The 20,798-nt window shown below is 48.5% G+C and overlaps 1 protein-coding gene across 5 annotated transcripts in view; it reads left to right on the plus strand.

Annotated features, from left to right (window-relative positions):
• The window catches only part of VAV2 (vav guanine nucleotide exchange factor 2), a 248,345-nt gene that overhangs the window by 186,468 nt on the left and 41,079 nt on the right, over positions 1 to 20,798 (plus strand). For all 5 annotated transcript variants that reach the window (XM_063935911.1, XM_063935912.1, XM_063935915.1 and 2 more), the window contains exons 4-5: positions 570 to 638; positions 14,134 to 14,230. In XM_063935911.1, the coding sequence (XP_063791981.1) occupies positions 570 to 638; positions 14,134 to 14,230 (166 nt within the window). The remainder of the gene's footprint in view (positions 1 to 569; positions 639 to 14,133; positions 14,231 to 20,798) is intronic.

The following is a 20,798-nucleotide window of genomic DNA, read 5'->3' on the forward strand; positions in this document are numbered from 1 at the left end:
AAATAAGCGGAATCTGAAGTGCACGTTGACGAATGCAGAAGGGGATTTATGTATGAAGTATCTGATTGTGAAACCCGGCGATTCTGATCGTGTTTATGGCCAATATTTAAAAGAGCAATGCTTCTACTCAATAGACATGGCTAGTAAAAAGCATTGCCCTTTTAAACTTCATGAATAAACACAATGATAATCGCCGGGTTGTTTTGCAAAAAGAAACCCAAGATCTTCTAATAGTAATACTCACAGAAACCTACTTGAGAGACTCTGGACCGTATCAGAATTGTAGATATTTGTGTGAAAGTTGTGAGCATGGGGGTGGGGGAAGCCTTTTCCCGGTGCACACCGGACTTCCTGTCTAATGAAAGACACAAATGGTTGTTAGGATTCTAATATCACCGTTCCATAGTGAATGTAAATGCAATGTAAGACGTATCACGTCCTGGAAACTTTTAGCTCCACATTAGTGGCTGTTACAGGGTGTCCTCTTGTTGATGGTTGATGTTGAGCCCTGATGACCCTTTGTCCTGTCTGTTGATACCGTTAGTAAGTTACCTGCTTGTTTCTTGCAGACCGTTCCCCACTGAAGACACCGCAGAGAATGATGACGATGTGTACAGGAGTCTGGAGGAGCTGGCGGAGTGAGTTTTTAGGAATTACCCATCAATTTAAAATGAAACAAACAGTTTAATATGTGTCAGAAAACAAATGCATCTGTGCTTATTATAGGAAACATCATTTGCTGTTGTTATTCTGTATTTATACGGCACCAACATATTATGCAGCGCTTTACAATATGGTGAAATTGTAGTACAAACTGTAAACCAACTCTGAGGTTCTGGGCCATTTGAGCTATCAATCTAATGGGCTCATTTATCAATGAGTGATGAGTTTCACTGTGAGTGATAAATTGCACCAGCCAATCAGCTCCTAACTGTCATTTTTCAAACACAGCAGTGATAAGAGCGGAGAAGTGAGCCAGTGGAGATGTTGCCCATGGCAACCAATCAGCACTAAAGTAACAGCTATAGTTTGCGTACTATAAAATGATACAGAGCTGCTGATTGGTTGATGGGCAACTTGTCCACTGTCTCACTTCTCCGCTCTTATCACTGCTTAGTAAATGTCCCCCACAGTCTGTAACATGACAGTTAGAAGCTGATTGGCTGGTACAATTTATCACTCACAGCGAAATTTATCACTCATTGATAAATGAACCCATTAATATGAAGGGAAGTATGACAAATAAGGAGTGCGGGAGGGAGACGCTGAGGGGTAGGGGGGGAATGTCCATCAGGTTTGGGGGAGCAGATATACTTGGTCAGCCTTATGCGCATTTTAAATGCGTCAAACTTTACGGCGAAGACTTGCGATTAGCCAGCTGCGTTTGATTCCGCGTCGGTGACATGCACATCTCTGCACGTGCTCAGGAATACGGTGTTTTTCTGCACATGTTTGTTTGGAATAAGGGGGGTCATTCCGAGTTGTTCGCTCGCAAGCTGCTTTTAGCAGCATTGCACACGCTAAGCCGCCGCCTACTGGGAGTGAATCTTAGCTTATCAAAATTGCGAACGAAAGATTCGCAATATTGCGAAAAGACTTCTCTGTGCAGTTTCTGAGTAGCTCGAGACTTACTCTGCCAGTGCGATCAGTTCAGTGCTTCTCGTTCCTGGTTTGACGTCACAAACACACCCAGCGTTCGCCCAGACACTCCCCCGTTTCTCCAGCCACTCCCGCGTTTTTTCCCAGAAACGGTAGCGTTTTTTCACACACTCCCATAAAACGGCCAGTTTCCGCCCAGAAACACCCACTTCCTGTCAATCACACTACGATCAACAGAACGATGAAAAAACCTCGTAATGCCGTGAGTAAAATACCTAACTGCATAGCAAATTTACTTGGCGCAGTCGCACTGCGGACATTGCGCATGCGCATTAGCGACTATTCGCTCCGTTGCGAGAAATAAATAACGAGCGAACAACTCGGAATGACCCCCAATGTACGCCCAATGTGCAGGACAGCGGAGAGGTCACACGGGACAATCGCGGCGCCCTGTAACCTGTGTGGAAGTGCAGAATAACTCTGAGATGAGTGATGAGGTCTGTAGAACGTTGCGGAGTGTAAGAAATTATCCTGCTCTGCGTGATCACGCTGGAGTGCGGAACGTGAGCTGCCGTTATTGTTCCTTTCCTGTTAAACACTTAAGAATGGCACATACCATCTCCATCACATTCCTGGAGACACGTGCGCACAGGTGGGAAAACGTCACGATGCGCTTTTGTTTCAGCGCTCCGTGGCTATCCTGCGCTGTATTTGTATTCATGGTCATTGGGCCTCATGCACAGCTGAAAGCTAGTCAGCCGTTGCACTCTCATTGCGTGGACAGAAAGAAATGAGCCGATTGCAGCGATTTAGCGCGGATGGGGCCGCAACAGCGACTGAAAAGTGCACCGACGGTGGACAGGTCAGTGCGAGCCCTTCATTGCAACAACGTAGCAGGAATTCACCTGATCTGATATTTGTGTAACACATTATAATAATGAATGCATAAAGGGAACATTAACCGTGGGTGTATTCTTAGTGCCTAGGATGGTACCAACTAAACACTGTTCTTCCTGTTCCTGGATCTGCTTCTATGGAAAATGACCTGTCGCGTGGACTACGACGCTTATTATTACCGGCCAGACCAGGCAGCAGATAGTGGGCGTTGTAGTCTATGGACAGCTGGAAATGTGACGCTCTTGGCGTAGACACAGATAGATAATTTTGGAAGTCGTAGAAGCCTTCTGGGGGCCATGTTTTGGGCAGTCTTACAGGATTCCTAAAACCATAAAAAATTGTGCATTATAAAGCAGCCAGAATCTCCAGTTTCTGTGTTTATTTGCTCAGTGTGGTTCTGTGGGAGTCCTGCCGTGTGTGGCTTCGGGGAGGGGCCTTCACATCAAGCCTTGTTCCTGGGGAAGTTTGGAAGCTCAGCCAAAACCTTATCCCGCCCCAGATATGTTCTGTGTTTACTCCAGTCAGCCATGAAGGCCGGCTCTCTCCCCTCCATCCTCCAAGTGTCCCGGGAAGGAGGAATAAGCTGTGGTGTGGGAGGGTGGGATACAGACGCTGCTAAGTCCTCATCTGGTTCATGTAGCTTCTCTCCTGTTCTGTACATAAATCCAGCCGCTCCTCTGTAATGCATTCTCCCCGCTAATCCCACCATCTCCCAGGGCTCTCATTAATTACTAGGGAAGCCCATAAGTGTGTGGGGAGGAAAGCGATTTGGATATTCAGTTTTCTCTGGTGTCCTAATTATCTCCTAGTTATGAACGAGCGTTATTCGGGAGGGCCGTATTCTGGCGGCCTGGTGAGAGAAGAGAGAGAGACAACTTTCTGTGTCTCTGTATAAAGATGGGTCTTGCATTCAGTCCGTATACCGTCCCATCAGATTAGGTACATTCATTATTCAGGGGCAGACTGACAGGCGATAATCCATTTATCCAGTGTCAGTATCACATTCGGCCCGTTAATGTCACCAAACTGTTTCAATCTCCTATATAATAGCCCTGTGATTCTGTGCCTGGACCTCTAAAGCTGGCCGTGGCAAGGAGCTCTCATTGGGTTAGCATCATGTCTATCACACCCAGTCCACAGCTGATTGGGCGAGAAACGCCCTCACACACAGGTTACTTCCAATGGGAGGCTCTGCCCTTTGCCTGCTGTGTTTTCACAGAGCAGGATTAGCAATGGGGCTGATGGAGCTGCAGCTCCAGCCCCACACCCCAAAATAGGCCCCCTGTACCTGCAGCACCATACCCTCCAACACTTTACACATAAACATTGATACAAATCCGAAAGGGGGGGGCGTGGCCACGGGTACAGCAGCGTGGTCACGCCCCTTTTCATATACTTTCAATGGAAGCTTGGAGAGTCAAAAAACGGTACAGTCCATAAAAAAAAAGGTGCAGCTGGAGGGTATGCCACTGCATCTGCAGCAAGTCTCTGCGCTGAAGATAGGGAAAAAACATCCTTTTACTGCAGCGTCCTATATCCTGCTGCCCGTCCGCCTGCACGCCCTTTGTCCGTGCAATATTTAACCACTCACACAATTCTGATTGGATGTAATACTCCATATAATAAAAATATTGCACGTCACAAGGGTGTGCAAGGGTTAATGGGGCGTAGCCCCTTACGACGGTGTGAAGAGCGCCCGTAGGGTGCGATGAATCACCTAGTTTCATATATTGGGCTGGAGGTGCTATTACTGCTGTTTATATGGAAGCGTTAGCACTAATATGGTAATGCAGCAGGGGGCGCCACGCAAAGTACAAAACATTTAGTCAGGACCGAAGGCCCATATTTATTATGGAAGTGATGAAGCAAAATGATCTATCTCTTTGTGTGTTTTCTTTGTTTGGCGTCTGGGACCGGAGCCCCCAAACCTCTGCACTATCCAGGCTGTGCCAACGAAGTCATTCACTATGGGGCTTATTATAATGGGTGGAAGACCTGCTCCAGCCCTTCTTCCAGTATAAGAGCCTAATTCAGAGGCGGTAAAGTGGAGAGGGATAAAGTACCAGCCAAACAGCTCCTAACTGTCATTTTTCTAACACATCCTGTAACATGGCAGTTAGGAGCTGATTGGCTGATATTTTATCTCTCTCCACTTTCTCTCTCTCCCAGGCTTAGTAAATAGAGCCCCCAGATGTCTGATGTGAAACACCAGCACTGGTAATAAATTGCAGACTTGTAAAAGCCGCAGGTATGGAAGGGAGGAGCTGTAGAGGGCCGCGGCAGCAATTCTTGAGACGTTCAGCATTCTGTATCAATGTCCGAGGCAGGAAACACTCATCGCCTCTCTCTCTGGTCACCAGTTCCTGTCACTAGATTCCTGTGGGACTCCAGCGTTCAGAGTGACTGTGGTGTAGAACGTGCGTCCTTCCAGCGGTAATGATAAGACGTGTGACATAGGGTAAAGAGATTAATAAATGGAACTGCAGCCGCCGCGTAGCATGCTTCTTGATCTCAAATGGGTACAGAAATATATAGTAATACATTAGCACAGGGCAAGGCCACCCCCCCCCCCCCCCTGGCTCCCCCCCCCCCCCCCCTGCTGAAATGCTCGCATCTTAAGTTTGGACCCTGCCGTCGCAGACTAGCTGCGAAGGCAGTCGCCAGGCCGCCATACTATGGGTCGCAGAGGCTGCGTGTGACGGCCGTGGCCCGCCCCGCAAATGGTACGGACACGCCTCCGTTGTTCGGACCCCGTCCCCGCCCCCCACCGGGACTTAGACCGGCAGCTGTATTTATAGATTACTATATTCCTCAAGGGTGTGGATCATAAGATCGACAGTGTCTAGGTCGACAATGTTTAGGTCGACAGGGTTTCTAGGTCGACAGGTCAATAGGTCGACATGAGTTTTTCATTTTTTTTGGTGTAGTTTTCTCCGTACAGTGACCGTGAAGCCCAATTAGTGCACCGTGTCCCCTCGCTTCGCTTGCCATGCTTTGGGCAAGGTGCCTCGCTGCGCTGCGCTCGGCACAGGTTACTGTTCCAATCCTAGTCTGCGTGGATCGTTAAATATAAAAAAAAAAACAATAAAAAAACACACCTCATGTCGACCTTTTGACCTGTCGACCTAGTGACTGTCGACCTATAGTGGTTGACCTAAACATTGTCGACCATCAGACTGGATCCCATTCCTCAAACTGCGTAAACATTAGTTTGCAAACAGTGGGGCCCATTTATCATTGATTTTTAGCTATTTAAAACTCGCTGTGTATGATAATGGAGCCAATCAGCTCCTGTCATGTGTTTGATAAATGACAGTTGGGAGCTGATTGGCTGGGACAAGCTAAAACTCATTGATAAATGGGCCCCTCAGTGTGTAATGGTACAGATTGTACTGCCGGAGTGGGGCACGTCACCAAACTGTGAAAATTGGGCTGCTGACGAAGAGAGTGGGCGCAGAATAGGCAGCCATATTGTAGTGTGAAACCATTTTCAGCCTCTCGGGTCACATTAGTTGTGAGATCTGATCCTTGCCTATCAATGTGTATGCACCAGGCCATGACTCCCCCGTCAGGACAGTACAGCATACACTCCCATACCCGATGTACCCCATAATACCTCATAGACCCGACCCCTGACCTCTCTGCATGTGGGAGGCTGCGTCCCCTGTCCCCATATAACGTGACACTACATTTATTTTCCATACACAAGCTGAAGGACAGTCTGCGCCTGTTACTCACATTGCTGGTTATTGTGGGAAACTTATACAGCAGAGCCTGGTCCAAATCTCCTGACGTCGGTGGCAATTCAGATTCTTCATCCTGAACTCAAACATTTATTCCAGACCTGTCTTTATAACATGTTTTACCCTCTGGGCAACAAGGCTTCGGCTCCCTGACTTGTTGCCTGAGGGAGAATGTAGCAGACGGCTAACAGGGCCGCGTACGTGCGCTGAGATCTTATAATGCTCGGCCTGCCCCGTGGAGGAAAGAGTCTTTTTAACTCTTTTTGCGTCTGTGGATGTGCAAAGCTCTGCGCGCCGTCTCTGCCTAAATTAGGTTCCTCTGCAGAGCAGTCACTGTAAGTTAGGTTCCGTTGCATAACTTGGACTGAGTCAACACCAACTTTCAGTGCGTCGACTGTCAAGCGTCTAGTTTTTCCATCATTGCTACCCTCGGTGATGTCACATAGAGATGATACATACCTCAGATTCTTTCTAGGTCACTAAGCTATACAATAGTGAAAACGCCATCCAATTTCATCCCGTAGTTTTTGCGTGATGCCGGAACGAAAAGACAAGAAATCAGAAAGTTTGTCTTTCGCCTCCATAGGTCATAGACAGTCCCTAGAAGTATATTTCTCAAAGAAATTACTATGTACAGACACGACCCGTACATCAAATATATCAATATTGTTCCTAGATATGTCACTGTACAATGTATTGCACTTATGTGTTAAGCTACACTATTACTCTAGCCTGATTAAGAGCGATTTTTCGTTTCCCTGGCTATACAGCAGTAAAGGACTCAATCGTCTGAGAAAAGCGGCCCCAGCATCACCAATGAACGACGAATGACAGGCTAATGTTATCTAAAGCATTTTAACTGTGTTGAGATTATAACGTTAAATATGATGGTAAAGCGTCAATTAACACCATGTCGGCATTTTCCTGTTGACCGTCGACAGCAGTGTCGACTGTTTGACTACCTCACATTTTTGTCTTTGTGTAGTCACAGGCAAGTTCACCGGTACTTTGTGGCTTGTTTGTAAATTTGATACACCATTTTTAAGAGGTCTCCTCACAGTTACATCATCCGTTTCGGCCTCAGGCCTGTTAAGGCCTTGGGTGATGCTGTGGTGACTTCACATAAGGCCGTCCTCATTACTATATCCGGACGTCATGCTCCTGCGTTTCTGCGTGCTTGGCTACGGCGTAGCTGGGCCCAGAATCCCCTGGGAAGTGAGGTTGATGGATACTGTGGAACAGTCTCTCTTGCTTGGCATTAGCGAGCCAGATGGCCTCCTGAAAAGAGCCACTTTCAATTACAAACACAGTGAAGTCAACAGATGGAGGAGACAGAGATGGAGGGGTGTGGGGGTAGAGATGACCACGTGTTACCAGCAGACTGTGACTTGCCTAATTTATCTGACTGACGTCGGAGGAGATGGAGCATGGTCCTTTTGCTGTAGATGACGAGTAGACAAGTCTGTCTTCAGATCTGATCGCAGCAGCAAATTTGTTAGCTAATGGGCAAAACCATGTGCACTTCTGGGGAGGCAGATGTAACATGTGCAGAGAGAGTTAGATTTGCGTGGGGTGTGTTCAAACTGAAATCTAAATGCAGTGTAAAAATAAAGCAGCCAGTATTTACCCGGCACAGAAACAATATAACCCACCCAAATATAACTGTCTCTGCACATGTTACATCTGCCCCCCCCCCCTGCAGTGCACATGGTTTTGCCCATTAGCTAACAAATTTGCTGCTGCGATCAGATCTGAATTAGGCCCTAGGTCTACTTTATGTGAGGACGTGGTCATGAGAAATACATGGCACCTGGCCTCCAGCTATGGCTGAAGGACCGTTCTCATTCAACCCATAGAGAAATCAAAACCTTATCCTCCAGCTGTTGTAGATCCGCTGTGTGACGCCTGGCTGGCTGTTGGATGGTTGGCTGATACTATCGGGGGATAGAAGGAGCTTCTGCTGACCATTTTACCGTTCAGTAGGAGTGCACTGTCTGTCTGTAACGATGTGACATTGAGTGTCCTGGGTTATTTGTCTATAGCGTTTAGGTGAGGATGTGCGAGCCCACTATATATTCTACTCCGTCCTACTAGGCCGACGCCGGTGTAACCGTAATCATAGAAACATTGAAAAACAGAATTTGATGGCAGATAAGAACCACTTGGCCCATCTAGTCTGCCCATTTTTTTTTATCCTTTAGGTAATCGCAACCCTAATCCTCCACAGTGTGGACAGGTCGATGGAACCTTGTCTGATCGTCTATCTCCACATAGGATGTGAGAAGCATACGCCAGCTAAACTTTTATTATTATTATTAACATTGGGTGTAGTAGGGTATGCCGGCGGCCAGCATACCGGCGCCGGAATCCCGACCGCCGGCATACCGACAGCTGGGCGAGCGCAAATGAGACCCTTGCGGGCTTGCTGCGCTCGCCACGCTGCGGGCACGATGGCGTGCTACGCGCGCCACGCTATTTATTCTCCCTCCAGGGGGGTCGTGGACCCCCAAGAGGGAGAAAAAGTGTCGGTATGCCGGCTGTCGGGATTCCGGCGCCGGGATCCCGACAGCCGGCATATTGAAGACCACCCTTAACATTTATCTATATAGCGTTGGGGTATTACATTGCACTTTACTATAGAAACAAAAGGAGTAACTTTGCACCTGGACGGAACCATACCGCAGTGCAAGAGGTGAAAATACATATTTTGCAGGTCGTGTCAATTCTATCTGCTTCAGCATGCAGCCCACGTCCTTGGGGCGCTTCATTTGTATACTATAAGTTAGGGGCAGAGTCAGTTAAGCGCAGTAGGCACCGGAACGGATTCTGTTGTCTCAGGAGCTGCTTTCTAATGTTCAGCCTATGGAGCTACGGGCAGAAAAAGCTACTGCAACTGTATGGAAAATACGTAGCTTGAGCTACCGGTGGTCGCTGGCCCTTAACTGAATCTGCCCCTTAGAGTTTAGGCTAAGACACCTCTCCAACTCTAACACACTCTGCACGTTTTACATCTGCCCCACCTGCAGTGCAGCATGCTTTTGCCCAGATGTGAGGTGCTGCTTTCTTCCACACTTGACCTATTGACTGACGACCTTATCCATGTCGACCTAGCATCTGGATACCATTATACTTTATCAGGCATGCACTGTCCTGACCTAGTGTTGATCCGTATCCTGGGTTCCTCCAATCAGAAATCAGTTTCCTTGACATTCTGGGGCTTATCGTATGACTGAGGCCTAGTCACTGCCAGTGAGCTTAGTGGACAGCAGCCGTCACGGCTGATGGGGTCTCAGACCATTTCTAGGATAAAAATAAAATAAAATTTTTACTTACACTTTCTTGTAAAACGTATAAGATCTGACGTAGACCAATATATTATGCTGGGTCTTGTAGTTCAACAACTGAAGAGCTGCATAATAGAAGTCTGCTTTACGATAACTGGCGTTTGGGCAATGGCCTATACCTGCTTCCTGGTGGTGTCATAAGGGGAGATGTACTAAGCAGTTGCCCGTGGGAATTGGGCTCCTCGGAGTGCGCTTGTCAAACCATTGTGCAAATAACAAGGCGGTTGCGCATTTTGCGTCTGCTTTGGTAATGAACGTTACTTTGTTTAGGCGAGCGGTGTGCTTTAATATGAACATTTTCTCTCTTTTCTGTATAATTTGGAAACACCAGCCGTCGGACATAAGCTCAGGGAACCGTCAGACAAACATGAATGCCGCACAAAGAGGCCTTTCCTCTCCAGCTAATATAAAAGTAGATTGGGAAGAAGGCGCTGTAGTGACTTGTGCGCTGTGCAAGGTGGCCACGGGGGGGCTGAGGTGACCTTGCTCCCTGTGTCCTCCGCCTGTGTGAAATCACACTGACTGCTCTGCGCTGAACAACTCTGGGCAGTAATATTTTCATGATTTAATTCCTTCTGTGAATGTAATGATCATTTTGCATGAGGAGCCCGGCGCACACGCCCGCGGCCGTTCTAGCACAAACCCGTCTGTCACCTGCGATCTTTCACCGGCTGCTTTGCTGTAAAGGGAAGTGTTTTGGCTCGGGGCGTTCCGCAATGATGTGCTTTGCGCGGCATTTTATGCCTTTCTGTAGAACGCTACTTGGAAATGCTTTATAATTAGCTATTAACATAGGGTTCTCCGTTACGGATAGCCTTCTAAGATGGCGGGTTGGGGGATGAATTGGCATTTAGTAGCATTATTGGCAATAACTTGGGCTGAATTGTCATTTTATTATCGCCACCTGCCCTATTGCAGCGTATGTCGACTTTCCGGAAATCCGTCTCTGACCGCCAAATACGTATGTGTCACCTGCCCCTCATTCCTGTGCCGCGGCCTCGCTCCTGGAAGCTGGAGTAATGGATGTTTACCTGCGCGGTTGTATATGAATGCTTTTACATGTGGATAGTGAGAAAGCACCAGCCAATCAGCTCCTCACTGTCATTTTTCAAATACAGCCTGTAACATGGCAGATAGGAGCTAATTGGCCGGTGCGTTATCACTCTCCACTTTATCTCTCGCCAAGGCTTAGTACATATGGCTCTATTGGGGAGGCAATCACGAGACTGCCTATCGGGTTCCTGGCGGTCACAATGCCGACGCCGGAGTTGCGACCGGCAGTGACTTGCCACCGCCGGAATGCCGGCGCCACAGGCTTATCTCCCTCTGTGAGTGTCCACGACACCCATAGAGGGAGAATATAACCTGTGGCGAGCGCAGCGAACCACCGTGCCCGCAAGGGGCTCTCTAGCGTATACTGGCGGCCGGGATGCCGCTGTCAAATGATTATTGTAAACCGGGACCGTCCGGGGAAGGGGGCGTGGTCTTGGTTGGGGGGTGGGGGGGCGTTGCCTCACAACACATTCCCTCATCTTCAGATTTTTGGAGGTGTGCCTAGCAATCCCCGAGCTGCTGGGCTTCAGTGGCGTCACTACGGGGTTGCGGGCAGTACCCGGGTGTCACCCGCCGAGAGGTGACATCAAAGTGCCAACTCCTCCTTAGTGACGGGAGCAGGGTGCTGCAGTGTAACATTACCTGTCACAGTGTATGAGCCGGCACTACACACAGACTGGTGTACGGGGGATCGAGCTGTAAGGCCCCGCCCCCTACATGTGAGGGGAGGTCACACCCCTTTTTGCTGGCTGACGGCTAAGCCGAATGCACTATGTATGTTGTCGCACCTTTAAGGGACGAGCCAACTCCAGGTTCACTTTCCCGCACTGTTTAGATGCACGCCATCTATTCAGGGATCACCAGCTGCTTTGGTGGAGATGTATCAAGCAGTGAAATCAGCGGAGAAGTTGCTGGTAGCCTTTATCAAGTACTGGCCATCTTTTCCACTGGTCCACTTCTCTACTCTTTCCACCGATACATCTCCCCCAGTGACTGCCCTGACATACAACGTTCCCAGTTGTAGTCCACGTGGATCGTGAAGTATGAAAAAGTTGAAAAAAAATTGTGAAAAACATGTTGCCCTTTTGTCATGTCAACTTAGAAACCCCATCGACCTACTGCATGTCGACCAATAGTGGTCGATCTAATGACCGTATCCCCTAACAATTGTGCTTATACTACTCTTCTACACCTGCGTCAGCTGCTCGTTAACCACCTCGTTGTGATCTCCACGCGTCTGAGAGCTGCTTAACATGGACTAACACTCTCTTTGCATGAAAACCTAAGTCTAGTAACTACAAGTCTCAGCATGGCCTGCCATCGTATTTATAGGGAATACGTTTACCTTATGTTGTCCCCCATTGGTTTGGGGGGTGTCGGGTCTGTAAGTGATTCCTGTAAGTCGGCCAGTGTCGCCCGGTGGGCCTGTGTGCGAGACGAGATTGGTGTTGAGCAGTGAAATCCGCGACGCCGTCTCCTCCGCTTCCTTCTGGTGTCAGATGTTCTTCCACTTCATTCCGTGCCTGCCAGCAGGGTTGACACTCCTGACAGATGCCATGTGAATGGGTTACATAAATAGCAGATTGCGGCACTGCCGCGTTTCTGGGCACGGGGGACAGAATTACAGAGAGATATTTTCCTGGTGACAAGGAATCTCCGAGGCTGGATCCACACGAAGCTCTGAGCCGTGCCCGCTGCCCCGGGGGACAGTATAGGCGGCTGTGTGTTACAATCAAAACTGAATAGCAAACAACGATGGCTTATTGTTACACAAAGATGAGTTGCAACATTTCCGTAAGTGTCTGAAGCACTTACCTCCTAAGGGTTCGATTCGAATAGGGGCGAATCTGCTCACCCCATGAGTATGTGCGCGCAAATGCGGCACTTACAGCCTGCGCTGGTGTTTCCATGCCATCGCAACGTCACAACGCGCTGTCACAACGCGCTGTCACATCGCGCTAAGCACACCTTATTTAAATGACTTGTATTTAAATACGGTGCGTTTTGTGCCCGCCTCTAGTAGGGTTATATAGACCCGTTTATAGGGGGTCATTCCGAGTTGATCGCTAGCCGAAATTGTTCGCTGCGCAGTGATGATGCAAAAAAACCCGGCATTTCTGCGCATGCGGCGCAGTGCACACGCGCGATGTACTTTCACAATGGCCGATGTAGTTTCACACAAGGTCTAGCGAAGCTTTTCAGTCGCACTGCTGGCCGCAGAGTGATTGACATGAAGTGGGCGTTTCTGGGTATCAACTGACCGTTTTCAGGGAGTGTTTGAAAAAACGCAGGTGTGCCAAGAGAAACGCAGGCGTGGCTGGGCGAACGCAGGGCGTGTTTGTGACGTCAAAACAGGAACTGAACAGTCTGAAGTGATCGCAAGCGCTGAGTAGGTCTGGAGCTACTCTGAAACTGCACAATTTTGTTTCGTAGCCGCTCTGCGATCCTTTCGTTCGCACTTCTGCTAAGCTAAAATACACTCCCAGTGGGCGGCGGCATAGCGTTTGCACGGCTGCTAAAAACTGCTAGCGAGCGATCAACTCGGAATGACCCCCCCATAGACTTTTATACTATTCTCCCATGGAAACCTCAGGCAAGCATGCATAGACCGAGATGCGTTGGATTTATACCCCTATAAAGGGGCATGTTGGGGCGTCCTGGATAAACTAAATAAGATTTGGGGCAGGTCTGATTGCAGCTACATCTAGCAGGTTACAGCAAATTCCACATGCACATGTTTATACATCTCCGAGCCAGTGTCTATCCGGTGGCAGCGGAACTACAAGTCCCAGCAAAGCCAATGGTTGCCTTATGCTGTAGATGTACAGAGTTCTAAGTCGTATCTTTCTCAGGAAGCGGCATATTTCCCATAGACGAATATTAGAGGAATGTAATCTATCTATTGTAGTATAAACAGTGAATTACAAATGACAAACAACTGTCATTTCATTGTGCAGATTTATATATATTTATATAATGCGCCGATGAAAACGCAGATAGATTTACAAACATGTAGTGGAAATTATCCGTTATTCATGAAGAAATTAAATGCATTGCAAAAAAAAAAAATGTCCATTTTTCTGCTGCACCATTACAGAAAATACAATAAAACCTTCTCAGTCATAGTAATGTGAGCGCATTATGCTAAAGAGAAGGATAATTTAATAACAGTGCGGTAATCTCTGGCAACTGCTGGGTGCTGCTCGGATCTGATTAGTGAAAGTTACAGTATGGAGCGCTGCATTTACCACGCGCCATGTCCATTATAATGCGCCCTGACCGTCTTTGCAGAAGTGGTGACTGACGCACATGACGTTACAGCTCTGTCGCTGGTTGCAGAGCAGGCAGAGTATTATTCCACCCAAAAAGATCTTATCTGACATCCTGTTGCGCTCAGTATTTTTTAATTATCACTGTTAATTCTGGTTATTAATCCTCAGACGATTACGCATTAAATAATCGTTAAGAAATATTTAAAAAATTGTTTCTCTGTCTAGTGAACACGACCTGGGTGAAAACGACACGTATGATGTCCCTTGTGAAGAAGACGACATTTACGAAGACATCATCAAGGTGGAAAATCAACAGCCGATGGTAAGCGCCACAAAGACATACTGCGCATTTATTGGTAATAGGGCGCAAAATGGGGAGGGGGGGGGGGTGTCAGGTCTGCAGCGGCCTAATCTATTGGGTTGGTAATGTCTGTCCCTTAGTCCTAGCAAACTGGGCGTGTTATTTCTGCAAGGCAAAGAGAGAAACGGTGCTAAATATGGCATCCTATACAGCTTCAGATAGAGTCCCGGATACTGATATGAGCAACTGGAAACCTCAGAATACCAAATAAGCATGACAGTAACAATACAGAGGTGCTCTCACTTACTGGTTGTCTGTACGCCACGTGAGACGCCCAGCGCAACAGAGGTGTTCCGAGAGGAGTAGCGTACCGTTTTTTTTTTTTTTTTAACGTTTTGCATTTTAGTTAAATAACAGACGTAGCAAAACGCCACTCGCGGTGTACTAGGAACGGCGGGCTGCGGCTGTAACAGCACAGGATTTGGTTTTACATGCGTAAAAGGTTGCAGATGAAGCACGACAGATCTTGACGCAAGGGAAAGCCGCCGCAGCCGCTGCATCGAAACCCTTTTGCACAGATTGGGGCTCAGTCGCACACAGCTGTACAAATGTCGCACATGGAATTGATCAGTGCAATCCAGCAATGTAGTGTTGTCGCATCTGTGTGATATAATTATGTAAGACGTACATTTTGAGTGAATAAGTCATCCGGGATGTGGCGCGCAGGAGGGGGGGCTTATTTGGCAGGACTGAAGAAACCGTAAGAAAGGCTGCACCTGTAAGTATAGATCAGTCTCAGGTGCTGCTTGTCCACAGTCTGCCTCCTGAGTGGTTTACGGCTGCACAGCACAGGTGGGACGCAGCGTCCCCGTTAATGTGTTAAACATAGTGTCCTTGTGTATGGATGTGTGCCGTTCCCTGCATCCCCCGCTGTCCTTTTCCAGTTGCCCGGGGGAAACACTTACGCCTCCGATGGAGTGGAAGCAGAGAGTCTCGCTCTCTGGAACGCTTCCACTTTGCCAGGAGCTGACAAGTCGGGGAGGGGCGGCAAAAGGGCAAATGTTAAAAGATGGAAGATCCGGAGAGGCTGACTTCCCGTGCAGGCACGCGTCTGTAGTGCGAATGATCTGTCGTGTACTGTCAGAGCCCTCGCCGCGGGCTGCGCAGAGCTGATCTCCTGCTCAGAGGTGCCATGTAAGGTGCCACTTTCCAGCTGTCGCCGGACTAAACCTATATAGAATTCTAAAAATAAAAACTAAAAAGTATTTAAAAATAAAACACACACACACACACACACACACAGACACACACACACACACAGACACAGACACACACACACAGACACACACACACAGACACACACACACAGACACACACACACACACAGACACACACACACAGACACACACACACAGACACACACACACAGACACACACACACACACAGACACACACACACAGACACACACACAGACACACACACACACACACACACACACACACACACACACACTCTCTGTACAGTTTCCCTACGTGCCGGAGAAAATCCAAAGATACAGAATCTAATATCCTGTATATACGTTAGGCGAGTTCTCTTCCAGCCTAGGATAGACATTAGGCAGCAATTAGTAATGGAATAAATAAATGAATAGCGCATTACGCTTCGTTTTTTCATTATGTTGCAGCCGCGGGGCATATTGCAATTAACAATAGACGCTGCATTTGTCATTTTCTCTAAACATGATGTCTCCTTCTCCCTCCCCCAATGCCTCAGATAAGGTACATGCAGGTAAGGAAAGATTCTGTGCAATGATGAATGTTTGGTGGACAGTAAATGGCCTAGTTGTGTGAGACCTTCCCTGACCAAGGAAATGGCGGAGGACGTGTTTTGTGGGCATATTGGATCTATGAGTGGTGGAAGGGGGTGGGGGGGGGGGGGTTGTTTCATCCTGGATGGTGTCTGCTGAGGGGGAAAGGGGTTCCTGCACTAGGTTATGGCTGGTCTGAGAGGCACGGTGACCATTCTGTTGGGGACACATGTTATTTAGGAGATATCAAGGGGGTCTTACTCATGGACGACTAATGCAGCCAGCCCACAAACGCCCACCTCCACTGTATTAGGGTGTAGTTTGAGGTATCAGGGTCCACTGACAGGGTATATTGGGTAAAGGAGCTAACGCAGTCCTGTCCTGATGGAGAGTAGATAGTTTGAGGCATAATGGTGTACCACTAATACGTGATGCCAACTACAGGGGGAATTAATAGTTTCTAATAACCAGAAGTTCAAGTATGACCCCGAGCGCCATAAACACTTGAAAAATATTATTTACCTCACGATTTAGCAATGTTTTGTTCAACCTGCGCGTTAGACGACATCTGCTGTTGCCATTACACATTACGACATCGATTACAGCTGCTGTCCGGGTCGTGCTAGTAGATTTCCGCGTTTAGAGGGGTGTGGGCAATAGTCTGATGGGGTTCTGTCTCCTACACGGAACTTGCTGGAGGACTGTACGTTATACTTGCATTTGGCGCTGATCCTATAGATTTGTGGTATTTCTCTAACGTCCTAAGTGGATGCTGGGGACTCCGTAAGGACCATGGGGAATAGCGGCTCCGCAGGAGACTGGGCACATCTAAAGAAAGCTTTAGGACTATCTGGTGTGCACTGGCTCCTCCCCCTATGACCCTCCTCCAAGCCTCAGTTAGATCTTTGTGCCCGAACGAGAAGGGTGCACACTAGGGGCTCTCCTGAGCTTCTTAGTGAAAGTTTTAGTTTAGGTTTTTTATTTTCAGTGAGACCTGCTGGCAACAGGCTCACTGCATCGAGGGACTAAGGGGAGAAGAAGCGAACTCACCTGCGTGCAGAGTGGATTGGGCTTCTTAGGCTACTGGACATTAGCTCCAGAGGGACGATCACAGGCCCAGCCTCGATGGGTCCCAGAGCCGCGCCGCCGGCCCCCTTACAGAGCCAGAAGGCAGAAGAGGTCCGGAAAATCGGCGGCAGAAGACGTCCTGTCTTCAACAAGGTAGCGCACAGCACTGCAGCTGTGCGCCATTGCTCTCAGCACACTTCACACTCCGGTCACTGAGGGTGCAGGGCGCTGGGGGGGGGGGGGGGCGCCCTGAGACGCAATAAAAAACACCTTGGATGGCAAAAAATGCATCACATATAGCTCCTGGGCTATATGGATGCATTTAACCCCGGCCAGAATACATAGAAAAACGGGAGATAAGGCCGCCGATAAGGGGGCGGAGCCTATCTCCTCAGCACACTGGCGCCATTTTCCCTCACAGCTCCGTTGGAGGGAAGCTCCCTGTCTCTCCCCTGCAGTCACTACACTACAGAAAGGGTTAAAAAAGAGAGGGGGGGCACTAATTACGCGCAGTATTAAAGATACAGCAGCTATAAGGGGAAAAACACTTATATAAGGTTATCCCTGTATATATATAGCGCTCTGGTGTGTGCTGGCAAACTCTCCCTCTGTCTCCCCAAAGGGCTAGTGGGGTCCTGTCCTCTATCAGAGCATTCCCTGTGTGTGTGCTGTATGTCGGTACGTTTGTGTCGACATGTATGAGGAGAAAAATGATGTGGAGACGGAGCAGATTGCCTGTAATAGTGATGTCACCCCCTAGGGGGTCGACACCTGAGTGGATGAACTGTTGGAAGGAATTACGTGACAGTGTCAGCTCTGTATAAAAGACAGTGGTTGACATGAGACAGCCGGCTACTCAGCTTGGGCCTGTCCAGACGTCTCATAGGCCGTCAGTGGCTCTAAAGCGCCCGTTACCTCAGATGGCAGATATAGACGCCGACACGGATACTGACTCCAGTGTCGACGGTGAAGAGACAAATGTGACTTCCAGTAGGGCCACACGTTACATGATTGAGGCAATGAAAAATGTTTTACACATTTCTGATAATACGAGTACCACCAAAAAGGGGTATTATGTTCGGTGAGGAAAAACTACCTGTAGTTTTCCTGAATCTGAGAAATTAAATGAGGTGTGTGATGATGCGTGGTTTTCCCCCGATAACAACTGATAATTTCTAAAATGTTATTGGCATTATATCCTTTCCCGCCAGAGGTTAGGGTGCGTTGGGAAACACCCCCTAGGGTGGATAAAGCGCTCACACGCTTGTAAGGGCTCTACCCTCTCCTGAGATGGCCGCCCTTAAGGATCCTGCTGATAGAAAGCAGGAGGGTATCCTAAAATGTATTTACACACATACTGGTGTTATACTGCGACCAGCAATCGCCTCAGCCTGGATGTACAGTGCTGGGTTGGCGTGGTCGGATTCCCTGACTAAAAATATTGATACCCTAGATAGGGACAGTATATTTTTGCCTATAGAGCATTTAAAAGATGCATTTCTATATATGCGTGATGCACAGCGGAATATTTGCCGACTGGCATCAAGTCTAAGTGCGTTGTCCATTTCTACCAGTAGAAGGTTATGGACACGTCAGTGGTCAGGTGATGCGTATTCCAAACGGCATTTGGAAGTATTGCCTTATTAAAGGGAGGAGTTATTTGGGGTCGGTCTTTCAGACCTGGTGGCCACGGCAACAGCTGGGAAATCCACGTTTGTACCCCAGGTCGCCTCTCAACATGAGAAGACGCCGTATTATCAGGCGCAGTCTTTTCGTGGACAAGCGGGCAAAAGGTTCCTCATTTCTGCCCCGTGACAGAGGGAGAGGAAAAAGGCTGCAGAAATCAGCCAGTTCCCAGGAACAGAAACCCTCTCCCGCCTCTGCCAAGCCCTCAGTATGACGCTGGGGCTTTACAAGCAGAATCAGGCACGGTGGGGGGCCCGTCTCAATGAATTTCACCGCGCAGTGGGCTCACTCGCAAGTAGACCCCTGGATCCTTCAGGTGATATCTCAGGGGTACAAATTAGAATTCGAGACGTCTCCCCCTCGCCGTTTCCTAAAGTCGGCTTTACCGATGTCTCCTTCTGACAGGGAGACAGTTTTGGAAGCCATTCACAAGCTGTATTCCCAGCAGGTGATAATCAAGGTACCCCTCCTGCAACAGGGAACGGGGTATTATTCCACACTGTTGTGGTACCGAAGCCGGACGGCTCGGTGAGACCGATTCTAAATCTAAAATCTTTGAACACTTACATACAGAGGTTCAAATTCAAGATTGAGTCACTCAGAGCAGTGATTGCGAACCTGGAAGAAGGGGACTACATGATGTCTCGGGACATCAAGGATGCTTACCTTCATGTCAAAATGTACCCTTCTCATCAAGGGTACCTCAGGTTTATGGTACAGAACTGTCACTATCAGTTCAGACGCTGCCGTATGGATGGTCCACGGCACCCCGGGTCTTTACCAAGGTAATGGCCGAAATGATGATATTCCTTCGAAGGAAGGGAATTTTAGTTATCCCTTACTTGGACGATTCCCTGATAAGGGTAAGATCCAGGGAACAGTTGGAGGTCGGTGTAGCACTATCTCAGGTAGTGTTGCGGCAGCACGATTGGATTCTCAATGTTCCAAAATCGCAGCTGGTTCCGACGACTTGTCTTCTGTTCCTAGGGATGATCCTGGACACAGTCCAGAAAAAGGTGTTTCTCCCGGAGGAGAAAGCCAGGGAGTTATCCGAGCTAGTCAGGAACCTCCTAAAACCGAGCCAAGTCTCAGTGCATCAATGCACAAGGGTTCTAGGTAAAATGGTGGCTTCCTACGAAGCAATCCCATTCGGCAGATTCCACGCAAGAACTTTCCAGTGGGACCTGCTGGACAAATGGTCCGGGTCGCATCTTCAGATGCATCAGCGGATAACCCTGTCACCAAGGACAAGGGTGTCCCTCCTGTGGTGGTTGCAGAGTGCTCATCTTCTAGAGGGCCGCAGATTCGGCATTCAGGACTGGGTCCTGGTGACCACGGATGCCAGCCTGCGAGGCTGGGGAGCAGTCACACAGGGAAGGAATATCCAGGGCTTATGGTCAAGCCTGGAGACATCACTTCACATAAATATCCTGAAGCTAAGGGCCATTTACAATGCTCTAAGCTTAGCAAGACCTCTGCTTCAAGGTCAGCCGGTGTTGATCCAGTCGGACAACATCACGGCAGTCACCCACGTAAACAGACATGGTGGCACAAGAAGCAGGAGGGCAATGGCAGAAGCTGCAAGGATTCTTCGCTGGGCGGAAAATCATGTGATAGCACTGTCAGCAGTATTCATTCCGGGAGTGGACAACTGGGAAGCAGACTTCCTCAGCACGACCTCCACCCGGGAGAGTGGGGACTTCACCCAGAAGTCTTCCACATGATTATAAACCGTTGGGAAAAACTCGACAGGTATTGCGCCAGGTCAAGGGACCCTCAGGCAATAGCTGTAGACGCTCTGGTAACACCGTGGGTGTACCAGTCAGTGTATGTGTTCCCTCCTCTGCCTCTCATACCCAAGGTACTGAGATTGATAAGATGGAGAGGAGTAAGCACTATATTCGTGGCTCCGGATTGGCCAAGAAGGACTTGGTAACCGGAACTTCAAGAGATGCTCACGGAGGATCCGTGGCCTCTACCTCTAAGAAGGGACCTGCTCCAGCAAGGACCCTGTCTGTTCCAAGACT

Source organism: Pseudophryne corroboree, chromosome 8 (genome assembly GCF_028390025.1).
Source record: "Pseudophryne corroboree isolate aPseCor3 chromosome 8, aPseCor3.hap2, whole genome shotgun sequence".
NCBI classification, from domain to species: Eukaryota; Metazoa; Chordata; class Amphibia; order Anura; family Myobatrachidae; genus Pseudophryne; species Pseudophryne corroboree.